Here is a 25,676-nt window from a genome sequence, read left to right as displayed (position 1 = left end):
TCGCTAACGCCGCAACAACTGATCCACTTCGCCCAAATCGTAGACACGGCACTGTTTAAGTCATATTTGCTTTACCGGCCTGCATTACTTGGTTCATTGTGTCGAGTTGCGAATTGGTGTGAAGTATCGGAAGTCGAGGAGGAGCTGCGCGCCCGTGAGGTGGGCGTTGGAAGTACTCAAGGGTTAACAACAACTAACTTTTTTTCAGAAATTTGCAGAGCTGATCTTCTTATATAATGGGAAGAAGATGCACGCGAAAGCCCTGGCACTCTTGCAGCAGTGAGTTATTGATTCGGCGGTCTATGTCATATTCCCGACAATTATTCACAGACTGAGCGAGAATGAAGATGATATTAGGGACAAGCTCGATCCGACGGTTTCTTATCTCCAGAAACTGGGGCCAGAGTACTTGGACCAGATATTCAAGTCTGCACGTTGGGTGTTTGACCAAGACCGTGAAATGGGTCTCCAGGTAATACAGCCATGAACCACATTTCGTTCTACCATATCCTGACGTCAACATCAGGTTTTCATGTCCGAGGATGTTGAACTTCCCCGTTCCCATGTGGTTGATTACCTGGAGAAGATTGACCCTCAAATTTCCGCACGTTATATTGAGTACCTTATTGAAGAGAAACATGAAGACGGTGGCATGTTGCATGATCGCCTTGCTGAGCTCTACTTGAGCATTACCATCAGTGCTAAGAAACGTGGGGACAACCGTAGGACTCTCTTCCCTTCAAAATTTGTAGGATGTAATGTTGTGATCTCGCAGAGAAACGGGACGAGACGTACGCGAAGCTTCTCCACTTCATCGACACGACCAACCATTACCATCCTGCCCGCCTATATGGCCGACTTTCAGAAGGTCGGTTAGTCGCATAGCGTAGCAGTGAAAGCTGATGATGCCTTCCACAGATCTTTACGAAGCACGAGCCATACTATTAGGTCGCATGGGAAGACATGAGCACGCCCTAGAACTGTATGCGTACAAGTTAGGCAATTTCCAGAAGGCCGAGGAGTATGATCGCCGTCACCATCTACGTATTGCAGTTGTTTACTGTCTTTTTAGGTACTGCAAACGTGTGTACCACCCCGATACTGAGACCAACACCGTATTCTTGACGCTGCTGAAACTTTACCTACGACCCACTGCGAAGGATCTTCCCAACCTCCTTCCACCTGCTCTGGATCTGATGAGAAGGCAGAGCCATCGACTAAATCCCGTCGAGACACTGCAACTACTTCCGCCTCTCGTATCAGCGGAGGAAGTGCGGAAGTTCTTGCAGCAGGCTCTGCGGATGCCAGTTTGTGATAGTCACGTTATTCGGGAAATCAACAAGGCGCGGAGCGAGCAGGTTGCCAGGACGTTGATGATCCTCGAATCTAGACGCGTCAAAGTGACGGACAGCAGAATGTATGTTACTATGTTTCCATAATGTATACTGACAACTGACTGGAATGATCTATTTTTCAGATGCCCCCAATGCCATAAGCGACTGGGAAGTAGTGTCATTGCAGTGCATGCGCCACGGTCAGTTTTCCGAGTTTGAGTGCTCTTAGGAGGTATTCATGCCACGTTACAGTGGAGAGGTTACCCACTATCAATGCCGAGAGGCGTTTTCTAAAAAGCTTAACTCACTAAGGCAAAGTTAAGGAAGTCCCGTACATTTTGCTTCGGAAGGACATTCGTGTCATCACTACACCACTAGGAACGTGCGGAAAAACCTATTTCCATTTACTATCAACCTCGAACGTATGCCAACTGGATCTCTGTGCTATCCAGTTCGTTGCGGGGTTGATGTAACTATTATGTACGTAGACGCTGCGAGATATTGACGTATCGTACAATCACTTCCATCCCCAGATAGTGGAGCAGAGGTGCTTCCTGCTATCTATGGATCCTCGACCAAAGTAGCCAACGCATATACGGGGCGACTGACAAAGGAGAAAATTGTGGAAGCTAGCGCTACCTGGGTGTCCAAGCGCAAATCCACAATCGATGAATGTGACATAGCAGCAGCAGTCCGATAGATCTGGCGCCGTGTGAGATACCACCGAAAGACAGTTGGTGTAGCTGGCATTGAGTCAGGTCAGGTCGATGGTGGGAACCACTTTTCCAACTTGTTGATCATGTCTTCGACGCGCGTGAGGTATGTTACTAACACGTCCAATATGTCAGCATGACCAACATGAGGGGGGAAGGCGACTTGGAAGTCATCTTTGAAAGAAGCCCCTAGATCGGCCTTCGAATGGCTAATCAAACATGAGACCAACACAGAACGAGATACAAGATTGCCGTAGCTTACTCTTGCCGCTTTCCTGACTTCTCTCGTTCATACTCCCATTCAAGTATCGTCTTCATCCATGTTGAAACTTCCTCTTTTAACTCCCCAAATTCGGCCCTCTCGTTCTCGCTGAGATCCATCTGGAAGCGGAGAGAGGATGGCTGGCTGTAGCCTTCCAGACAACCGGGGAAAAAGTCATTCAATCGCTTTGCGAGCAGGCATGACTCGGGCGATGTCCACAGATAATGAATATACTGCGCAAAAGGTCTTCAGTGATACACAACGAAGTCGCCAGCGACCCACTTACTGCTTGGCAGAGATTCTTCAAGAGGAGGAAATACTGTTTTCTCAAGGACTCGCTTTGTGCTTGGCAAGATGCGTGAGCGCGGATCTCTTTCGTTGTCAACACCCTACCTCCCGGTCGTCGGGCGGGCGCTCTATGTACAACTGGTTCAACGCGAGTATATGCCCTATTTTTTTGGTAGCGAACTGGCGCAATCCCTCGATGGTTGTAAGAACGTTGAGCAGATCGGGAATTTGACCAAGGATGAACGTTGGGTAAAGAATGTTTCGAATTGCATAGAACAACAAGGCAGGTGGTATGTCCGCGCTACCGCTGCCTACAGCCTCTGCTGTACCTGCAACTTCATCTGGAATTCAGGTAAGAAACAACCACGCATAGAGTCGTGATACCGGCCATATATTGTGCGGTGCGCTAGAGTGTCAAACTCGTCCCAGTTAATTCGACATAGTTTTGCTTCCAACTGCTTTCTTTCCTCCGGGTTCATGAATACTTTGCGAGTGGATAGCGGATGGAAAGAACTTCGTGTGAAGCCAGAAAGTACGAACTTATCATTGTCCGACACTAAGTCGGTGATCGCGTCTCGATGTGGCCAGGGACCGTCCGCGCGACACGTGGCTGAGGTGCCAAACAATTGCAGCCACGCAGTACATGTACTACAAACGATACTTCATATAAGCAAGTAATGATGTGAAGTTAATCGTCTTCAGAGTCAGAATCACCAAATAAACATGGTCCGTCGTAAACCATAGCTGCGTTTTTCTCTGGAAAGGCATCGGATGTCCGGCATTCCAGTTCGGTCAGCAAGTGACCTCCCATCATTCGTGCCCCATCTCCTTCAGTGGCCCATTTTTTTCCAGATAGGGAGGCCACTTCGCAACCGCGAGGATAGCTTGACGTCATCATCGAATGTGTTCAGATCGTGCGCCAAGGCATCCTCAAGAGGCTTGTGAACTGAACCAAACCGCGATGCAGTCCTAGAGAGGAACAATCATTATCTCCGAAGTACTGATTAGACCCGACCGCCGTTTCCTTCGTGAGGAATCTGAAACTGCACCAGTGAACATGCTGCTGGTGACATCTCTCCCGGTTTTCACGGAGTAACCAACGCCTTCCCTTCCTTTGGTAAAGTCGATCGGACATTCACTGGATGAAGTTACGTCGATGCAACCTTCAAACGTTCCACTTGCAGAATCCTTCCAATAGTTGCCCAGGGATCCGGATCGGAAAGGAAGTCAAGCGGCAGGTGAGTCATAGGGACAATATCTGAATTGTCCTTTACAGGCTGCGTCTCATGAATACAACGTACCCGGTCAGGGCTGTCGGAAAATTCCAGTCCTCGGAACGTAGGCTGATGTGAAAGGAAGGAAAGCGACAACTCAGGACTTGAGTGGATCTTACTTCCAGAAAACTTGTCGCTGCTAGTAGAAATACGAGATAAGGGCTGAAAGTGCCCCAAGTCTGACCGTGCCCCGAATCCTTCGATGGGTGCATGTGTTGTGTTGCCGGGAAGTAGTGGCCAAACATCATGGACTGCTCGTTAGACCATTCGGTTATAGGACTAGGGGGAGGCCTTGGTGAAGACTCGAACTCCAAGATCATGTCGCGATCAACATCCATAAAGGAAGAATCGGTGGTGAAGGGAGAAGACCGAGGAAGGGGCGAGAACTGATTACTTTGGGCACAGAGAGGCCCTGAGTAGAGAAAGGTGCCTTCGAGTTTCTTCTCTCGGTATATCCACTGTCACGGAAATTCCGGGAAGCCATCCCCTCGTCTGTATTATTGTTTTCTGGTCGCTGTAAATGCTCGGTATCAAAAGGAGAATCCTGTGAAGAGACACACGAGGACTGTTTAGCCAATATATTCTTGCCCGAGATCAAGAAGTACTTGGTCGTTAGTTCCATATTCATCAGAACTGTCGTTGGCCGTTCTCGCGCCCCCGCAGGGCACTGTGTCCTTGTGAGTAACCGCTTGAGCACCAACTAGATCTGGTAGTTGAAGTATCCGATCGATAGCAGCTCGGATCGACATGTCTAACACAACAGATCCTTAGCGCCGACAAGGATTCGGAAACACAGAAGCATACGATCCGACGTATCCAATGCAGAGAGTACTTTGGATGGTCGTTTTCGGCCATTCTCGTTATCAGAAGATAACGTATAATACTGATTGAGGGGGACATGTGGAGACCTTCTAGTGTTATGGGGTGCGTGGGCGAGAGATATCTCGGACAACAAAGAAGCTGAACGCAATGGACCGGAATTACGACGATCCCCAGGACTACGGTGTCCTAGAGCATTCGCTAGACGTTGTTTTACAAAGTGCGTTTTTGTGCACGGCCAGCCGCGTCTTTTGTCTTCGCACGTACTGCATTTCTAGGCGTCGTGCTTTAACTCTGATAATGTGGGTAGCAGGTCCAGTCAAACCTTTTTCCACCCATGTAATTAGCACCGACCATGGTTGCTGATTGGCAGTTGAGTTGGTGGTCAAATGATGATGGTGGCTGCTACGTAATTGATTCCGATACCATAACAGCAAATATGACCATAAGCATGCTCCCACCTTCCTCGCCTGCTGGCCCAACCATCACCCTGACGCTCTCCACGTATGGAAAGCCGGACAGTCACGCTCAGAAAGGCGGTGGGCGAGGCGCCCGTAAATACTAGACTTGGTAATTGACCCCCTTGGGACCCAAGACACCGCAAACTTACCCGAGGTATAATTTAACGGCTTTGCATATATTATAATGAATCACGAAAAATGGCCACGAAAATGTAGATACGAGCCTGACATACTACAAAGTATCTACCACTTATCTAGGAATAGGTCATCATCATCACTCTCTTCGTCAGAAAACACCCTACACTGTATTTTTTGAAGCTTCGCTCTTGGCCACTGTCGAGAACAGTGGAACTTCAATTGCAGCTGCTCGTTGAAAGCCGAGACCGAAGCTTCACATTATGTAATTGTGCAAGCCACACCTCTCGTGGAGCGCTGCCTGCCCTTGCCCACCTGCCATAGATAATTCCATAGCCACTGACAAGTTAAAAATGCTGCTGGCCCACCACTACTCCCAACCCACATCTGCATTTGGTATATATTGAAATTTCCCACCCTACTGCCCTGTAGTCCCCTGGGTCAGCTCCCTTGCCCTACCGGGCTCTATCTTCTGCTGGCATGCATCATATATGATCATTAACATGAAGTATAAGTATATTAGAGCATAATTGAACACTTAGTCGAGTATACTAGTGGCCCTGAATAGCTTGGAAATGAGATAGGGGTAAAAAGCCAAAAAGCGGACGCTTTTCTGATATATTGGACATATCTACTTGGTTTTCATGTCTCCTTCAAGGTAATATGTATGCCTACAGCATATCCAAAGTTCATAGCCTTTGATGGAGTACTTTACATGTGGTGACACAATCTCCTCCTCCCTGTATTTCACCATAGAAAATTTTTTCTGGGTCTTTTTGTGCTGGTAATGTGATGTAACATGGTATAGTAGTTACACTTCGTGAATTGGTGCATAATTGGACCGCCCATCAGGTGGCTGAGAAGCTCTGAATTGCTAGAAACGATTTCAGGGGTTACAGACAAAAAAGTGTTCGCAATTTTGCTACATTTGATATGGGCATTTGAGAGGGACATCCCCTTGTAGTGGCCCTCTGTACCTATATAATATCACAAGCTCATTGAATGGGGTGGAGCTCCTGAGGTGTTGTGCCATGGTCTTCCCCTGCTGGTATTTAGGGGCTTTATCAATTTCCAGGAAGTATATTGCTATTCTGACTATCTAGGGATCTATTGAATACTTATTCACAACCAAAAAAATAAATACCAAGTCCACAGCAGAAGGGGAGAGAGCAGGGGAAGGAAAACAATCACCCAGAGAGCGTGGGAAAATGCGCAAAAAGTTGCGGAGACTTTTAGAACATATCAAAAAGATGGAATGGTACGTCATACACAGTGTCTGGTGCTCAATGGATGGTAGTACTGGGATTTTAACATCTGATAGCTCCTCCTAGAATTATATTACGCCTACTTCAGTGTGTCACACCCTCAGAACTTGAGACTTGGTACCAGTCTCTTATCCTCAGTAGTGAAATGTATTTACTGGATCAGAAGTCCACATGTATCAATTTTCACATATTTTTGGGTTCTCTGGGTAATGCAGGTATTATATTACATGAAGGCATGTCCCATGACCAAGGGGAACATGGTACTCCATCCATTGAGTACCAGACACTGTGTATGATATACCATTCCATCTTTTTGATATGTTCTAAAAGTCTCCGCAACTTTTTGCGCATTTTCCCACGCTCTCTGGGTGATTGTTTTCCTTCCCCTGCTCTCTCCCCTTCTGCTGTGGACTTGGTATTTATTTTTTTGGTTGTGAATAAGTATTCAATAGATCCCTAGATAGTCAGAATAGCAATATACTTCCTGGAAATTGATAGAGCCCCTAAATACCAGCAGGGGAAGACCATGGCACAACACCTCAGGAGCTCCACCCCATTCAATGAGCTTGTGATATTATATAGGTACAGAGGGCCACTACAAGGGGATGTCCCTCTCAAATGCCCATATCAAATGTAGCAAAATTGCGAACACTTTTTTGTCTGTAACCCCTGAAATCGTTTCTAGCAATTCAGAGCTTCTCAGCCACCTGATGGGCGGTCCAATTATGCACCAATTCATGAAGTGTAACTACTATACCATGTTACATCACATTACCAGCACAAAAAGACCCAGAAAAAAGTTTCTATGGTGAAATACAGGGAGGAGGAGATTGTGTCACCACATGTAAAGTACTCCATCAAAGGCTATGAACTTTAGATATGTTGTAGGCATACATATTACCTTGAAGGAGACATGAAAACCAAGTAGATATGTCCAATATATCAGAAAAGCGTCCGCTTTTTGGCTTTTTACCCCTATCTCATTTCCAAGCTATTCAGGGCCACTAGTATACTCGACTAAGTGTTCAATTATGCTCTAATATACTTATACTTCATGTTAATGATCATATATGATGCATGCCAGCAGAAGATAGAGCCCCATAGGGCAAGGGAGCTGACCCAGGGGACTACAGGGCAGTAGGGTGGGAAATTTCAATATATACCAAATGCGGATGTGGGTTGGGAGTAGTGGTGGGCCAGCAGCATTTTTAACTTGTCAGTGGCTATGGAATTATCTATGGCAGGCGGGCAAGGGCAGGCAGCGCTCCATGAGAGGTGTGGCTTACACAATTACATAATGTGAAGCTTCGGTCTCGGCTTTCAACAAGCAGCTGCAATTGAAGTTCCACTGTTCTCGACAGTGGCCAAGAGTGAAGCTTCAAAAAATACAGTGTAGGGTGTTTTCTGACGAAGAGAGTGATGATGATTGTAGGTGTCAACGGTCACGTGTTAGGCGCTCTTGTACTTGTAGAACTGTTTACGCTAGTTTACACCTCAGCGCTTGTGTCTACGACGCTGAGGTGGGTACGGTAACCCCTGAGGACACGTGTGTATACTTACCTCCTGTAGCGTGTCTTATCAGGTATTGTCAATGACAGCGCTTGTGTCTACGACGCTGAGCGTGTCTTATCAGTTTACAACAATGATGACCTATTCCTAGATAAGTGGTAGATACTTTGTAGTATGTCAGGCTCGTATCTACATTTTCATGGCCATTTTTCGTGATTCATTATAATATATGCAAAGCCGTTAAATTATACCTCGGGTAAGTTTGCGGTGTCTTGGGTCCCAAGGGGGTCAATTACCAAGTCTAGTATTTATGGGCACCTCGCCCACCGCCTTTCTGAGCGTGACTGTCCGGCTTTCCATACCCAATACAACTCGGCTGATAGCTTACTCCACGTCCAGAGGTGCTACTAGTAGCAAGCAAAAGCCGCCACATGTATTTCAGATGGAAGCCGGTCACTGAGGTAACCGAGTTCTACGACGATATTTACAATTACTTAGTATTTCGGATAGACGGACACCTGTCTGTAGTCACGAATTTTGTAAAATAAGATGGCTTTCCATAATGTACTACTACAGTCACCATTGCTTATCCCGTTTTGGATCTTGGTAACTTGCTTAGTACTGCAACAGTGACTTAGATTCTCCCTACCTGGTGATGCAACGTGGACTGACAAATATACATTGTGGCGCAGTGCACAAAGTCTGTTTTGAAGTGCCGGCAGACAAGTCCATCATGTTGGCCTGGGTATCTTTTCCAATGGAACTCTCCCCACTCACCTGCAACCTGTGTCCAGAGCAATTCAGAGTTTATAGGAAATGAAATACACAATATTGATTGATCGGGGAGAATAGGGGCTCAGTGAGATGTATGTAAGCATACACTTACCACTCACGCATCACTCATGCTCACGCTACTGCTTCATGCTGTCACATCTCCTGTCGCACCATGCTATCACGTCTCCTATCTCCTTGTCTGGGCATGCGGATCCCTCTCACTGTGTTGCACTGTTTGGATCCTGGGGGTATATATATCGGTGCTACATGTATGCACAGGATATATCTTCTTTTCCCTCTTTCTTTCTCTCTCTATCATCCTGTATCAGAGCATATGCTTGGTTGTTCAATCCCACATGCCTGTCCATGTTCTGTCTTGTTGTGATTCATCCTGAGTGTGCTCACCCCTACTGTGGTGGGTTCCACTTTTTTTGAACGTGCCATAGTGCGTGTCGATGCCTGGTAAAGGTGTCAAGCTGCCATCTTGTCGCACCCCCTCCGTTCCTGTGCCCTTGACTACCCATAGTTGAGGGAATGGTCCCCCACCGGCGACATCATTGTCATCTCTGTTGTCCTCGCTTTCGTCCTCACTGTCTCAGTCCCATGCCACCTCCCTCCCACTGCCATCCACACCACCACCTGTGGCTCTGCCTAGTGCCACATCATCTCCATCTGCCCCTTCTGCACATGTTCCCCCATCACCAGTGTTGTCCCCATACATGCATCCAGCATCTCCTGCAACCACCGATAGTTCCTCGTTGTCAGACAGCTCCACAGCGGTCTTCCCTGTTATTATAATGTCTTCGACCCAGTCTCAGATGGTGTGGTGTGAAAACACTGCGCCTGGTAAAAATCCTCCCTTCTTGACAGCAGGCAATATCACCCCAGAAGGGTTGTGGAGCTGGGAGCTGGGCTGCGAAAATTATTTTCAGCTGAAGAGTGTAGCTGAGGATGTCCAGGTTGCTAAGGTTGCGGGTCACCTTTTAGATCCTCATGTGCAAGATTGGATCAGTAACAACAGTAGTCAACTGACTGCCCTATCCTTCTCTGAATTTATGGACAAGGTTCGTATGTATTGGCTCCCCAGCGATTGGGCAGAGGCTATACAGCAGAAGATGTTGTCGTCAACACAGGGGAATAAGGCCTTCCATCTGTGGGCCGTCGAAGTAGAAAGCCTGAATGTCTTATTGTGAGGAAGCGAGTTCCACCTTACCGAAGACCATCTCCGTTTCCACTTGGAGTCACACATGCACCTGGACCTTACTGCAGAATATCGTCTGACTGCTACTCATCATGAAAAGCGGTTCTGTGCATGGCTCGACTTGGTCTGTCTCCTCAACGAGAAACGTATCCATGATGCTGCAAAGATCGATGCAGCCCTTCGTAAGAAGCCCTTTCAGCCTAGTCACTCAGCCAATACCACCGCATCGACCTCAAAGGTACCAGATGGCTGTACTCATACTCGTCCCCCTGCTCTCACTGTTGAGGAATGCCAACTCCTCCACAATAACTCTGGGTGTTTCAAGTGTTGTTGTCTCTTTCAAAACCACACTACACATAATTGTCCAAACAACTTCCCTGATGCTAAGAACTACAAGACATTGACTGCCGCAGATGTTGAGGCTGCTTGTAAGAAGCATGCCAAGCCAGTCACCGCTGTCATCAAGGAAGAGCCAGCAGCAAAGTGTGCTCACATCACCAAAGTTGACGACAATGTGGATACCATCACTGTCATCATGCCTTCTGCTGCCCTTGGGGACGGAACTGATTCAGGTGAAGAGTACATCGTGCCTCTTTCAGTTCCCCACCTTCGATGGTCCTGTCTTCTTGAAGGACCTAGTTTGACCTTCCCTCTGCCTGTAAAAGCACTGATTGACAGCAGTTCACATCTAGTTCTGATTGATGAAAACCTTGTCACAAAGCTGGGTCTTCGGTGCCACCGGCTGCACAAGTCTCTTGATGTTTTGATGGCGCTTTCTTCTGGTGAATGGGAGGTCATGTCCCTGCAGAATTACATTGTCCTGTCTTGTCTTTCTCCTGATGCATGTTTCCATTCACATTCTGTTCATGCAATCATTGCACCCCATCTGTCTACTCCCCTCTTGTTAGGACTTCCTTTTCTTTCGCATAATTGGCTCATTATCGATCACGCTCTCTGTACATGTGTGGATAAAGATACTGGTTACGACTTAATAAACCCTCCCCCGGTTCCTGTCTCTACTCCCTCTCAGCCAGTGACTCCTACTGTTCAAGCAGTTAAACAACTTAAGAATGTGGTTCTTGAAGAGTTATGCAGTGTCTTGCCTAAGTATCATGAACTTGTTGAGGTGGCAGCCACTCCAGTCTGTGGGGTGGATATCATTGGCATGGTACAGCACCGCATTGAGGTTCTTGCCACTGCAGAAGAGCTGACAAAGTGTGATGTGTGACTCAAGCATGAGTTCGCTGACCAGTTCCCTGTTGATATTCCACCCACAGATGCCCTGCCTGACAACGTCCTTTTCCATGTACAGCCCAAAGACACCAACAAGGTCATCCAACTCTGGTCATATGATTGCCCAAAGAAATACTGCGAGGCATGGAAAATGTTGTTACAACAGCATCTCGATGCAGGGCAGTTACGGCCCTCCAATAGCACACACTCCTCACTGGCCTTCATCATCCCGAAGGCAGATCCTACAGCGTTACCTCGTTGGGTGAATGACTTCCAACAACTCAACCTGAACACTGTGCCAGATAATCACCCACTGCCCTGCATCAATGAGATCCTTCATGATTGTGTCAAGGGCAAGTACTTTGCAAAGTTGGACATGACTAATGCATTCTTCCAGACCAAGGTCCACCCAGATGACATCAAGTGGCTGGCTGTACACACACCTTGGGACCTGTATGAGTGGACTGTCATGCCCATGGGCATGAGGAATGCCCCTGCGGTTCATCAACATTGCATGTTTGCTGCTCTCCATCACCTGATAGGTGTCACATTTGCATGTCTATCTTGATGACATTATCATCTGGTCACAGACACTTGAGGAACATGAATGAAATGTTCGTGCGGTCTTGCAGGCTCTCCATGAGGCTAAGTTATTTTGCTCCCTTAAGAAGACTCAGCTGTTCTGCACTGAGGTGCTTTTCCTTGGTCACCACATTTCTGCACAAGGGATCAAGCCTGATTCCTCCAAGATCATGAGGATTCTCGATTGGCTGGTTCCATGGTCAGTTACTGACATGCGTGCCTTCCTTGGTCTTGTCCATTATGTCACTGATCACCTTCCCAATCTCGTGGAACACACTCGCATCCTGAATACATTGATGACCAAGGTGGCAGAACTCAAGTTCCCAGTGTGGATGAGTGACCACCAGCAGGCATTTCAGGCCATCAAAGATCTCATGGTCAGTCCTCATTGTCTGAAAACCATCAACCATGATAATCCAGGTGACAATCACATATTTCTTACATGCGATGCCTCGGATTTCCATACTGGGGCAATCCTTTCTTGGGGACCCACCTGGGAAATGGCTTGGCCAGTTGCATTCGATTCTACACCCCTTCGCAGTGCTGAACTCAACTATCCTGTACATGAGAAGGAACTCCTTGCCATCATCTGTGCCTTAAAGAGATGGAGGGTCGAGCTACTTGGTGCCCCGGTGTTGGTATATACAGATCATTGTACTCTTCAGAACTTTGCTTTACAGCATGACCTCTCTCAGTGTCAGGCTCGCTGGCAGGAATACATGTTGCAGTTTGACCTGACTATTTGGTATGTTCCAGGTGAGCATAATGTCGGTGCTGATGCATTGTCTTGTCGTTCTGACAACGCTCCCCCCATCACTGCGGTGTCAACAGTTGAGGTAGACAAGTCGTTAACAGTGGAAATATTGAAATACACAGAAGATCCCTTCTGCTGGCATCTTTTCTCACTCCTCGATTCACTTCCTGGCCTGCAGGAATGTGACGGTCTGTTGTACCTTGCAGGCCACCTAGTAATTCCTTGTGTACACTCCCTTCACGAACATTTCTTCCACCTTGCCCATGACACCCTAGGCCACTTTGGCATGGATAAGACCTACGCAGCTCTACATAACTCCTTCTACTGGCCCAACATGTGTCGTGATCTCGCATCCACATATGTTCCTGCCTGCACCCACTGTGCATGCAACAAGTCACCTACCATGGCACCTGCAGGCCTGCTGCACCCCTTGCCTGTCCCAGATGCTCAGGGCAACTTGGTCACTGTCGACTTCATTGGTCCCCTGCCAGAGGACCATGGCTTCAACATGATTGTCATGATGACAGATCGCCTTGGTGTGGATATACATCTTGTGCCCTGTCGGAGTTCCATCACTGCCTTGGAGTTCGCCTCCTTGTTCTTTGACCACTGGTACTGCGAGAACGGTCTTCCTTTAGAGATAATATCAGATCATGATAAGCTTTTTGTGTCTCATTTTTGGAAATCACTTCATAAACTGATGGGCGTTAAGCTTAAGATGTCATCATCTTACCATCCTCAGATGGATGGGGCAAGTGAGCGCACCAACAAGACTGTCAACCAGTGCATTCAATTCCATGTCAAGCATAATCAGAAAGGCTGGGTCAAGGCCCTGCCTCGGGTGCATTTTCACATCATGAACACCCTTAACAACAGCACAGGGTTTTCACCTTTCCAGCTTCACCTGGGACGCTCTCCTCGTCTTCTGCCTCCCATTTCCGCTCCAGAGGCTGGTGAGACCAAAAACAGCAATGCAGCCAGTTTTCTGGCTCACCTAGATATGGACGTCCCAGAAGCATGCGATAATCTCCTTGCAGCTAAGGCAGCACAGGCTCATGCAGCTAATCATCACCACATCCCCAATCCAAAGTTTGCGATCGGGGACAAGGTTTGGTTATCTACAAAATATCGTCATCATGAGTACATTACTAATGGTACCAATCATGTAGCCAAGTTTATGCCATGGTATGATGGCCCATATACCATCCTATTGGCTTCCCCAGATACATCCACCTATGTCTTGGACATGCCTCATGTGTCAAATGCATGTAGCACGTTCCACATTAGCCAACTACATGCCTTTGTGCCCAATGACATGACACTTTTCCCCTTGCACGAGCTGCCTCGCCCTGGCCCTGTGGTCACAGTGGATGGCCAGCTGGAGAACTTGATTGAGTGGATAGTGGATGAGAAGCAGGCTGGGAGGTCAAAGAAATATTTGGTGCAGTGGTTAGGATTTGGGCCAGAGGATGATGAGTGGTTGACGAAGAAGGACTTGGAGGATTGTGAGGCACTGGACATCTTGGAAAGGGAACACCCACCATAAAGGGTGTTGAAGAACAGAGTTGGAGGTCAGGTTTAGAAGAAGAAGTTTGGGTTGAGGAATGGAGTTGGAGGTCAGGTTTTGACGAAGAAGACATTGACAAAGAATGACTCACGTACAGCTCACTCACCCCCCCATTGCTCTTTTTTATGGGTTGGGAGGGTGTAAGTGTACACTTACCACTCACACATCACTCATGCTCATGCTACTGCTTCACACTGTCACATCTCCTGTCGCACCACGCTATCACGTCTCCTATCTCCTTGTCTGGGCATGCAGATCCCTCTCACTGTGTTGCACTGTTTGGATCCTGGGGGTATATATATTGGTGCTACATGTATGTGCAGGATATATCTTCTTTTGCCTCTTTCTTTCTCTCTCTATCATCCTGTATCAGAGCATATGCTTGGTTGTTCAATCCCACATGCCTGTCCACATTCTGTCTTGTTGTGATTCGTCCTGAGTGTGCTCACCCCTACTGTGGTGGGTTCCAATGTATCATACACTTCCAGCCCTGGCCACCTTCCTTCACCAAGGCGAAGTGGACAAATGTGGAGGTTATCTCGACAGTCGATGACGTGGTATTGAACAAGCGTGCTTCCCCTCGCTGTCCCGACGGCTCCCAGCCTCTACCATTCGAATGGTGTATTGCTATGCAATGTGTGTTATATAGAGAAATGCGCTGGAACGCAGTTAACAACATTATGTAATAAGACCTCATAATCTTTCACTTCCTGTATGCCCTTAGCTGCTGTGGATACAAGTGATACCGAGCACGCAAGGAAACTCACGAAGAAAGTTCCATTGAAAACTATACTCGAACCGACATGATGGAATGGGCTAACCGCACTTGAAATATATTTCATGCACCACAACGTATATTTACAGATCCATGCCGCATCACTAAACAAAGAGAATTAAGGTCGCTGTCATAGAAATGTCACCGGAATCCAACGTTGCGCAGCAGTACTTGGGCTCAACGACCCGTCCATCCCGGCACCAAGACCAAGACCTACCATATGGTCAATGCAGAGCTGTGGTCTTCACGTCCACGACATGTGGGGTCCTCAGGTGGTCCCAATACATTGTAGCTTCCAGTTCAGGTTTCGGTCGTTTACTCTCCCTGGGCATCTTTCACGTTCTACTTTTACCTAGGAGGGATTATCACCATAATGGTCAAACCTGGGAGCTCTGGGCTCGAACGTTGAGTTCATCATGTCCATCATCATTTCACTGCTTCCAGATACTCAATCTAATGTCGTCGTTGGACCTTCCTGAACACTAGATGAGGGAAAGATGGAAGTGATGACGAGCCTATGAATCTCAGTGTATAGAATGAGAAGAGAACAAGGGGAGGGCAGGAAGAGAAGTGACACGCACTTTGCACCCGCATTCCCAGCGATGCCGACATCGTCCCCATGCATGCCATGGGGTAAATGACATTGTTTTCTGCACCTCCTGATGGTCCTGGAGCCTTCAGCTGTATACCTTCCATCGTGATGGACGAGATCAGATAGACGCCTCGGTGAGCCAATGAAGGGTTGTCGCGTTGATGTATGATTTTCTCGTGGGCTATCTGGAATGGCTCTGGAAAAACTTGATGACGAAGTAGATACGACATGCGAGAGGAGAGAGGCCAGCGACGAGTGTAACAAAGCCGAAACGAGTTGGAGGTTGGGAGTTGAAGCCGATGGGGGAATCGATAAGCAACTCCAACGAATTCTTGAATCCGAACGTGGGGGGACCCCCCTTCACTCGACACCATGCTCCCATTTATCAGGGAGAGACTGCATAATTGTCTGGATGAATACTTTTGTCTGAAAATAAGACTCATGCGACCACGGGCTGCTCCCTGTAAGCTCCGAGTGCTCGAAACCGTCCTCTTACATATCTGCTTTCGTATTCGGCTCCTTTGTGGATCGTGGCTTCCAGTCTATCTACCCCCTTCAGCATTCACTCTTACATACCTCCTCACCACGTCTCCTTCCTTTAAAACACTTCTCATCTCTCCTCCCAGTATACCCGCCCCTCCAAATGAACCATAACCCAACACAAGGAACACTGACACCACCACCATCGAACTGATTCCTTGGTTGGGACTACCAGTTGGAGCCGAGAGACAACGAAGTATTGATCAATACCAATCCTGAAAACTCGAAATGGAATATACCCTTATGCACAGACCATGGTGAGTGTAAAACCCTACTTGTGTTCTGCACCGATGTGTCTTAGTTCTCGGACGCAAGTCAGCGACACGAAGGCAGGCGTAATGTCGTTTTCAATATGACGTCCATAATCCCTGCCTCTCAGTGTTTTGCGGCCCTCACGTTCTCGGTATCCGTATGATCAGCACCGGTGAGGTGAGCCTTGCACCCAGCGTCATCGTAGTGGCATCTCCACCCACTTGTGGAACCGCAGGGCTAGGTGAGTCCATCTACACAGTATCTTTGACCGCTAAGTTGATCTGTCTTGAAGCCGCTCGTTACCACTCCATGGGTGACCAAAATTTGGGCCAACATCCCGATGTACACACAGAAAGCATCGATGTCGACTCACTCATCCTCGGTTGACTTCTGTACTCCTCTTCGAGACTCCTGTCGACAGAACGTGATGCTAGCAACTCAAATATGGTCGATCGATCGATCAATTGTTGATCGCCTTGAAGAAATCTTCCATCATTCCATCCTACGATCGCGGCAGACTCAGGTCGGGCACTCGTTACGCCAAATATCGGATCCAACTTACACCGCCACCAGCATAACTCCCCCGTCATGATCGAATTCCGGCATACTAAGACCTTCTGAAGGTGCAATACGTTACCCACTCGAGTCCGGCATCTTTCCTTTCGAGAAACTATACAGTGACAAAATGAAGGAGTAGAAGACTCACCCTTTGCAAACGGTTGGACTGAAGAGTATAGAACCGTATTCTGTATCTGGACAGACACATACCAAGAGCCTGCGGAGTAATCTGCAGGGGTCAATTGTAACGGACGCGAGAGTTCCCTTTCACGTTTACGGCCGTGCCGTCCCCACAGGAACCACCCGCTGTTGGTAATACTGGTGTAGAAGGCGGTTCAGATTCTTGCGATATTGACAGGCCGATCATCCTGTATGGTTCGCGCAGCAGCGTGGTGTTGGGTACATTGAACAAGTTGCAGAGGTCAGTGAAAGGGACCATTGTCAACCTGCAATTCGATGTCAGTTTGTGCTGACACGAAGTTCCGAATATTATCCCATTTTCCCTCTGCCGTGATTACCTGGAAAAGATTTCGCAAATCACTCACCGGATCAGTCAGCTCGTGGTTTTCGAGCACTTCCTTCGGGATGTGCATCTCACTTACAACATCACGTCAATGGATTCGACGCCTCGGGGACGTTGGAACCGAACGCGAAGTCTGGTGTATACCTATTGTTTCCTATCCCATTCCAGGTGTTACGACTCCGCGAAACAACCTCGGATGGCACAGCGGCTTTCTTACTTCTCACTGGCTCATAATCAGCAAATGATGGTCGTGGCTCGTGTCGGGCTGCTTAGTGCAGGAAATCAATTGACCAGAACCTTGCATCGGGCCTTTGCTCTCCTTCACGAGTCATCCCTGTCCTCGGCAATGTATGCATAGCAAATATGGGTCACATGCAACACAGGTACGCACTATACATGCATACATCGCCGAGGATGGTTGACTACCCGGTGCGTGGATTGGTCACCCGGATCTTTTTTCCCTACATCACAACCGCAACACCGAAAAACATACCTGGCGATCAAATTATATGCAAAAAGTGGCAGAGAGGAGGTCAGACAGCTACGTGAGGTGAAAAGAGCGAAGGTGTAGCAAATAGAGGGGCCATGAAGCAAAGGATGTTAGATGGGATTGGAAACACACTCGAAAACAGCAATGTGGTGGATGGACCCACCCCAAGATAAAAAGAACTAATGGTAGTTCTTCGTGCGAGTCACGACAATCGTGAAGGACATGATTTTCCGTTGGGCGTCGCGATGGGGTCTTGGTTCGTGTGGGTTGCTTGGGGTGGGGTTGCGGGGCAGGAAGTTCCCACTGGAAGAACACGGGTTCGCACGGTTGTGGCGCACGATGGCATTCGTGACATGATGTATTTAGGTTTGTTTGTAGTACGAGTCATGGTCTCACCTCCGGTTCATTCGACATGTGACTTTCCCCAGGACCCGAGCGTTCCGCCGCACAGGTGTGATCAGTGCTAGCGTTTGCATTTTAGTCGTGTTAGTCTTCTTTGTTTTCTCTTCCTCGATGCTTTTCACTTCACCCCATACCCCCTCCCTCACAGCATCTTTTATTCCCCTCACTCTCATGCTTGTTGAACCCCGTTCTCTTGTGCGCTGCTCCCATAACGAGGAACATGTCACCATCAACCAGCTTCCTGAATAGAATGCGTCGGGGACGGAGTCTCCCCGAGGTAAGTAGTCTCGAGATCCGAAATCCGAAATCCGATACGTCTAGACAATGGTGAGTGTAAAACCCAATTGGTCCACTGCATCTATGTTCCTTGATATATCGACTCTATTGAGATCGGCAATAGTCTAGGTAAGGCACCCGCGTCGTGCCTGCATTCCCGAAATAGGATTCGAAGGTTACCTATGACCACGAGCCGATCGACCCCGAGAGAATGGTATATGAAGTCCCTTATCTACTCATTCTCAAGAGTTGAAACAGGAAAATTTTGTCTTTGAATCCGGCGGCAGTTGGATGTACGACGTCCTCTTCAACCGCAATGTTTGAGAATTCCTCCCTTACCCGTGGGGCGCGGATCCCGTTTGGTCGCTATATCCTTGTTGATCTCAGTAGAACGAATGCAGCTAATCAGCCAGATGTGCCTGCCTATGTTTTTCGGTCCTGAGAGGCAAGTATCACGAGAATACCAGGGACTTTGGCTATCTCTCACTAATCTCCTTGAGATCCCGCTGACAAATAGGATACGGCGCAGGTGAGACGTTCACAACGACTATCGTTTGTTCGTGGTTGAACTTCGGTGTACTGGTACGTACATAGGCACTCCCCCCATTTAAAGATCTGGTCGCTAACGTATTTAACTCCTAGCCAACTCGAGCGTCCATTGGTGTGATATCTACACACACAATTCCTGAATACGACGACGAAGGGTATCTTGACAAACATGGACCAGATATATTATACTGCTCGTATTATTCAAGCGCTCGTCCCGAAGTGTGGTTACCATGTCGATTTGCAATGATAGCCTTCGGTTCGGCAACGTCAACTATGAAAGAGATCTCTGAACGCTGATTGCAAGCGATGGTGAACATCTGGGCCAGAGGGCTATTTTCCAGTCTCCATTGTGAGGACCGCAAGAGCGAGATAGTTGGCAGGTGGATGGAAATCTCGGCAGTTGATGGTATGCGTGAGGGTCGACGAGAATGAATACTGTAAACTACCTTGCGTATGGCGTAGACTCCTCTCTGGAGCAAGACGGAACGCTCTCATTGCGGCAGCTAGGATAATGTCGGTATTCCAGCTCGCAGCGCCATCACGATGCCTTGTCTCTCGTTTTTCTCTACCTCTGCTATACATCATTTTACATGACATTGCAGTAATCCCTATCCGGGATCCCGCCGTATCGGGCGCACGCGGACTCGACGTTCCGTCTGACGCGCTCAAATGACAACACGTGTCACAGCGTTCGTTAATGGCTCTCTTCACTAGCCCCATGGCTTGTACAAGCCACCGTGCACCTAACACAAGGGACCCTGATGCCGCCCTTGAACCGATATCATGGCTCGGGCCCGGGACGTTCGCGCGAAGAGCAAACAAGTGCTAAGTTAGGATGGAGCGTCTATCTCACAATCCGGAAACGGTGGGCAGTGCCCAAGTCTAAACTTTCACGTGAATCCAGCACTAGTATGTTTCCTCTGCCCACACAACTAGTAGGCAGGGCAAGCCAACCAACCCGGAGACTGATATATCGACTCTCCTAAACAATCCTAGGACGCGGGAAATGGTACGGCCCCGTTTCCTAGCTTTTTCCCACAAATCATACGTCCAAATGGGGTCGTTTTTAATGTGATATCCATAGTTGCCGCCTTTCAGTGGTGTGCAAACTTCTGTTCTTTTGGCATCCGGCCTCTCATCGGCGCTTCTCCACCAAGTCGTAGTCTCTCTTCGGGACTACTATTGTGAGTGTTTTAATGATTAACCGACCACTTGCACGGGAGAATATTGTATAATGTCCTACGAGTCGCAGCATGGACAACGGGTACTCGTTCTGCCAAAGTCCGGCATGTATAATCCACATCGTAGTTGATGGCGGTATCCCTTCCCTCCTAACTTCCATAGTCCCAGTCGTATCCAATACGAACTCCATAATCTTCACCTCTGCGGTTCGTTTCCCACTAGCGCTAAAGAGCTTGGGTAGAGAGGTCCGGATATCGGAGAAATTTAACGAATCATTCTCTGAGTCGAGCAGCTCGTGGGTAAACAGGGTCCCGATCTCTGCGTTGGAAATCAGAAATTGTGTTCGCGTCTCAAATGGTCTATACATTTTGCGTCCCACAGACACTGGGACAGAACCAAAGTGTGAATTAGCAGGTGAAGGTTCAGCGCTCAGCACGACGACGGCAGGTGCGGCGCCAAACAACTGAAAACATAGTGGTAAATAGACTAAAACACGACTGTGACTGCAACCCAATCGCAACACGTAGCACTTGTTTTTCACCGCCGTAGGGGAAAGTTATTCCACCATTGCAATCGGTGGGGAGGCTACCCAGCGGGATAACGAAAAACTCACTCTTATCTCTCCCTCCGCACACCCTTCTCTCACTGGCATGCCAGCTCGATGATGAACCCAACACGAAAAGCGAAGACTTGCTGCAGAACAGCTGATATCTCCCAGAGATCGCCCTGGCGCTATGGGGAAGCTCTGTGAGCCTTGAGTCTCCCTCAGTAGGCGCCTATCATCAAGATCCAAAACCGGACAAGCGATAGTAGGGGTGAAACCCAACTGGACCCGCTTGAGTTCAACACCCACGCTGTTTAGAAACGTAGGTTCTGTTGCCGTGATGAACAGTAGCCTAGGTAAGACCTTCATTGCGTACACACACTTTTGAGGTCAAGCGCGAAGATCGTAACTGACAGCAATCAACTCCAGGAGAATGATGCGCCAAGTCTCTCCAAGGCAAATGCAAAAGTAGAAATCGGGAGATGATTGGAATTTCATCGAAATCATCTAGCTTCTTGTTGCGGGAATCTGCTGGACTCCACATTTATCCAATATCTCTTTCAATCACGATATCTTTCACTTGTTCCCTTCAAAACGTTTCTGGACTTACGGGCTGTATCCACTAAGGCCCTGGGCTTATTGCAGGTAGACATTCGCGAGGGGCGCACCGCAACCCATGCTTGATGAATGGAGCAAATGTAACTAGGCGGTCGGATATGCCTGCCTCTGCTTTATCTGCTAACTGTAGAACATGGTCTCCCTGAGTCTGTGTCGGTTATCTTGCTGAGGTTCTGTCGATAGATAGGACGTGGCATAGGTGAGCTGCGCGTAGTACTGACTTGTTGCTCACAAATTTGGCTAATTATTTGATTCTGGAGTAACACCGCACCTACCATGGTATGTGTACAATTCCTGTCGCAGTTAGATCTCGGCGTATCGCCCCCTTGTCTCCCATTCACATGACTAGCACTAGTGTGATGCTGGCTTCAACGTACATTCGGATAAGAACCTGCGTTCTGCACATACAACTCTGCATCGATATGACAACAAAGGGTATCTCAACAAAGATCCACTGGATATACTACGGTACGTACACCAAGTAGTCGTCCATCTACCAAAAACGAAATGTGGAAAGTCAAGCTTACTCGCCGACTCGTCTCTCCGAAAGCCCTCAATATCACCAATAGCTCCTTCTGCTTAAGGCGTTCCATTCATTTGCCTGCCTGGTTCGGGTATTTCTCCTGGAATTTGGCCATGATGTCGATTTGCAATGTCAGCCTCTGGTTCAAGAAATATTAACCGCGCAAAAGAGCTGGCTATCGATGTGGCTAAAGTGTGGAGAATATCGGGTGTGACCAGACCAGAAGTATGTCGTTCGGTCTCAATCGCGGGGACCACAGGAGCTAGGTAGTCGGAAGGTGAGTGTAAATCTCTGCAGCCGATGGTATGAAGATCTACAAGGAGCTGGACTTGTGATGGCTTGTAGGTCCCCAAAAGTGGAAGCCACCTCCTTGAGAACGACGTAGTGCCCTCCCTGGAGCAAGACGGAAACGCTCTCGCCATCGCAGCTAGGTTGATCCTAGCATACCAGTAGCACTGGTGAGTGTAAAGGTTGTAGTATTTGAATGTGGCAGATGCGGCGCTTGCAATGAATGCGATATCCACGAGATGGGCTGAAGGGTGGTCCCATCGAAGTGTTCCCCTGCACACTGGATTTTGACTGGCCCTCTGCCAATATTCGTGGTGTTCTCTGTGTGAGGGATTGGACGCTTCAGTTGCCGAAGCACCGAACTAGAGTTGAGGGACATTGTACCTGGCTCGCACGACTGTGACAGTGTCTCTTGCGACTCCACCACTCGAAGACACTACTTGTACTCCATTGTTACTGGGGATGCGCTCGACAATGAGCACGAGACTCTCTCCTTTCCATACAAAGTCTCGACACCGCCATGCACAATCAATCAGCGCACTTACGACCAGTACTAACATGGACAAGAAGGAATTCATGGCGGCAGGAAGACCGAGAAGGAATATAATACAAATCGCATGCACCGACGCCTGCCGTCGCTTGAGATCTTGCAATGCGAAGAAAATCTCGAGCGCTGTACTGCCGAGAACTTTCATAACTGTGCAGAATGCTTGACACGTGAACCATATCCATGGTGGCAGGAACAGTGAGGAGTGGAGTTGCGACGACCAGCGCTGGTTCAGGGGAAGAGCACCAGCGATTTATAGGATACGCACCGTATTGAAAGCGCATTCTCCGTATAGACATAGCCACGGCCCCACAGCTGAAGCTTTGAAGGCTATATTGATCCGCGTCTTGTGAAGTAATTTTCTCACGCATAGTTAGGCTTTAGGCTGCTCCTGAGCCGCAGTCTGAGCTTCTACTTAGTTCGAGAAATTGGCAGTGGCGGTGAAGGGCACCTGCCAAACTGCGGCGGGCGCACGCACGTGACCGCAGAGGCCGGGAATCCGTGACGTCACGGGCCTCAGCCACCTCGGCGCCACTGCCAGTAGGCTCGGCATGCCGTCGTGTGCCGTTGTTTGGGCGCCCTGCCCCTCGTTCCCCTCGTTTAGGTTCAGCTTATGTCAGTGTCACAGTGATCACATCTCGCGATCGAGGACTCCCGAAGCTTCCGCGGGGTCGAAAGCAGTTATGTACGGCGGTGTAGGATAGGACCACTCTCGAACGGATGTGTGAGTTAGGTAGAACAAACACATAATGGTAACCATTGCATGCGCACGCGCACGCTCAGGATATGATGGGTGGACGAACGATGCTTGCGATTAACGATGTTTGTGTTGTGCATTGCGTACATACGACTTGTAGGATATGATGGGTGGACAAACGATGCTTGCGATTAACGATGTTTGTGTTGTGCGTTGCGTACATATGTAGCCTACGACTTGTCATACGTACGCAACGCACAACACAAACATCATTAATCGCAAGCATCGTTCGTCCACCCATCATATCCCTCCTTCTGAGCGTGCTTCATAAATCGTAAATCCCCTCCCATCCTCGCCAAACCTCATCATCGAGGCTGGCACTGCAATCCTCGGTACTGGTGTTCCTGCTATGGCCATCTCTCAAGAAGTCTATGTTGTGAATGAGGAAACTGTGGTCGCAGCAGGGACATTTGTCCTCCCTGCTTACATTGCTAAGGTATGTGGTTCTGTTAATATGCTGTTACATACACTCATAATCATGTGCCTAGCTTATCAGTGGGCCCGACTGTGACTAGGTCAATGGCCACATCGAACGTGTCAAGACCGCCTTGGAAAACTCGCATGCCGAACATACTCAGGCTGTAAAAGACCGCATCAACTCTGTTAAACAGGGGACGTCGTGTCGCTATCGAGCGTGTCAAGACTGCCTTGGAAAACTCGCGTGCCAAACATACTCGGGCTGTAAAAGACCACATCAACTCTGTTAAACAGATGAGGGACGTTGTGTCGCTATCGAACGTGTCAAGACCGCTTTGGAAAACTCGCGTGCCGAGCATACTCAAGGCTGTAAAAGACTGCATCTGCTCTGTCAAACAGATAAAGGATGTCATGTCGCTGACGCAGGGGCTCTTTCCCGTTTCGAAGGTCGGGGCGTGGTCTTTTAGTATTTTAGATCTAACATGATATGATGTATATAGGAAACTGCCTGGTTGGAGGCAGAAGCGTTTATCCAGCATCAAAAGGTTGCACTGGCATCCGAGCTCAAGACCGTCCCAGACAGCTGGGTGCGCTATGAGCAATGGCTGAAGGAGAGCGAGCAGGTTGAGCTTGCAAAAACTATCATTGCAAGGATTACATCCGATCTCAGGGACGAGAAGATGCAGGAGGAGATATTGGCCAACGCCGTGGCGGAGCTTGAGTGTAAGTCGATCGCATTGCGAGTTCCTCACAGATTACCTCTGACGATGGACAATAACAGAACTCGTGAAAAGCAAAGCGATCTAGGGAGGTCATGGCTAGCTAGATTGCTGATAGAAAATGTAGCACATCAACGCCCTTTTTTTATCAGACTTATCTTGAGTATTGGTGTAGTCGTCCATGAAATCAGTTTTGCCACCCCATGACCCACTCGCCACAAATCTCGCTAGAAGGGTACAATAAATAAATCTGATCGAGGTACATGCATACCGCCGAGTGTAATGAACGAGGATTTGTGATACTAGTGAAAATACATGCAAGTTTAATTAGGTTTCGCCCTTAAAGTCAACCATGGCACCTCATCCGTCGACAGTGTTGACGACCCATTCCAGAGCCAACATTTGTTTACCAAACGGCGGGTGACGCAAACCGCGAATATCTTCGTTTTCGATGATACATTGTATCACATGGGTAGGGCTAGAAGGTGGCCATCGTGGAGATGTTGAGTTGTACGCGGGGGGGACAGAGGCTACACTTGCAATAGGCAGGAGCTGTGGAGAATATTTGGTTGAGCGGAGGGGGTGACACTGGTGACGTGGGCGAGTATTTTGAAGACAGGAGTGACATTTGTGCAGGGGTTGCAGAGCCGTGAGTAATGTAACTATGCAAGCGAGATAAATTACTTACAAGCTGCAGTGAGGATAGCACGAGAAAGGGATGGTTGGCAAAGCGAATGAAAAGTTGTGCTGGGTGGATCTTGCGAAGTTAGTGACTGGTTCGCTGACGGACAAACGTGACTTACATCTAGGAGAGGCAGGACTAAAGGACGGACTAGTTAGTGAGTATCACGTAGATATCAGACTGAAGGAAAGCGGTTGCGGACTGTACTGCAGTGACATCGGTGAGAGGGAAGGTGACATAGGTGAATACCGCGGACTGGTTGTGGGTGACA

The 25,676-nt window shown here is 48.3% G+C and overlaps 5 protein-coding genes across 5 annotated transcripts; 2 read left to right on the top strand and 3 right to left on the bottom strand.

The window, feature by feature from the left end:
* Positions 1–1,650, top strand: F5J12DRAFT_969282 (vacuolar sorting protein 39 domain 1-domain-containing protein; the record flags this gene model as incomplete). The annotated part of the gene is made up of 9 exons (XM_051750058.1): positions 1–159; positions 209–279; positions 331–472; positions 527–722; positions 776–868; positions 919–1,021; positions 1,073–1,417; positions 1,478–1,534; positions 1,587–1,650. Coding segments are annotated over 9 exons (1,230 nt in total), but the record flags the coding sequence as incomplete, so codon positions are not given.
* Positions 1,651–3,206: 1,556 nt separating this feature from the next.
* On the bottom strand, positions 3,207–5,086 carry F5J12DRAFT_865427 (uncharacterized protein). The gene is made up of 7 exons (XM_051747032.1): positions 4,477–5,086; positions 4,331–4,415; positions 4,024–4,283; positions 3,750–4,000; positions 3,642–3,705; positions 3,599–3,621; positions 3,207–3,566 (listed from the first exon to the last, which is right to left on the bottom strand). Exons 1-7 carry the CDS (start codon positions 4,618–4,620, stop codon positions 3,428–3,430), a joined length of 966 nt encoding a protein of 321 aa, XP_051594872.1. The 5' UTR covers positions 4,621–5,086; the 3' UTR covers positions 3,207–3,427.
* Positions 5,087–20,005: 14,919 nt separating this feature from the next.
* Positions 20,006–21,223, bottom strand: F5J12DRAFT_930068 (uncharacterized protein; the record flags this gene model as incomplete). The annotated part of the gene is made up of 2 exons (XM_051749526.1): positions 20,006–20,773; positions 20,924–21,223. 2 exons carry the CDS (start codon positions 21,221–21,223, stop codon positions 20,264–20,266), a joined length of 810 nt encoding a protein of 269 aa, XP_051594871.1. The 3' UTR covers positions 20,006–20,263.
* Positions 21,224–22,051: 828 nt separating this feature from the next.
* Positions 22,052–23,015, bottom strand: F5J12DRAFT_930067 (uncharacterized protein; the record flags this gene model as incomplete). Its single annotated transcript, XM_051749525.1, has 3 exons — positions 22,052–22,604; positions 22,668–22,791; positions 22,829–23,015. The coding sequence occupies 3 exons, from the start codon at positions 23,013–23,015 to the stop codon at positions 22,052–22,054; spliced, it is 864 nt and encodes a 287-aa protein (XP_051594870.1).
* An 843-nt stretch (positions 23,016–23,858) lies between these two features.
* Positions 23,859–24,726, top strand: F5J12DRAFT_707089 (ATP synthase; the record flags this gene model as incomplete). Its single annotated transcript, XM_051740582.1, has 4 exons — positions 23,859–24,023; positions 24,176–24,307; positions 24,410–24,451; positions 24,505–24,726. Coding segments are annotated over 4 exons (561 nt in total), but the record flags the coding sequence as incomplete, so codon positions are not given.
* Between the last annotated feature and the right edge of the window lie 950 nt (positions 24,727–25,676).

Source organism: Pisolithus orientalis (genome assembly GCF_024613125.1).
Source record: "Pisolithus orientalis strain OTSU chromosome Unknown F5J12scaffold_69, whole genome shotgun sequence".
Classification (NCBI taxonomy): Eukaryota; Fungi; Basidiomycota; class Agaricomycetes; order Boletales; family Pisolithaceae; genus Pisolithus; species Pisolithus orientalis.
Note: the sequence above shows the minus strand (reverse complement) of the source record. Positions and strands in the feature narration are given on the sequence as shown.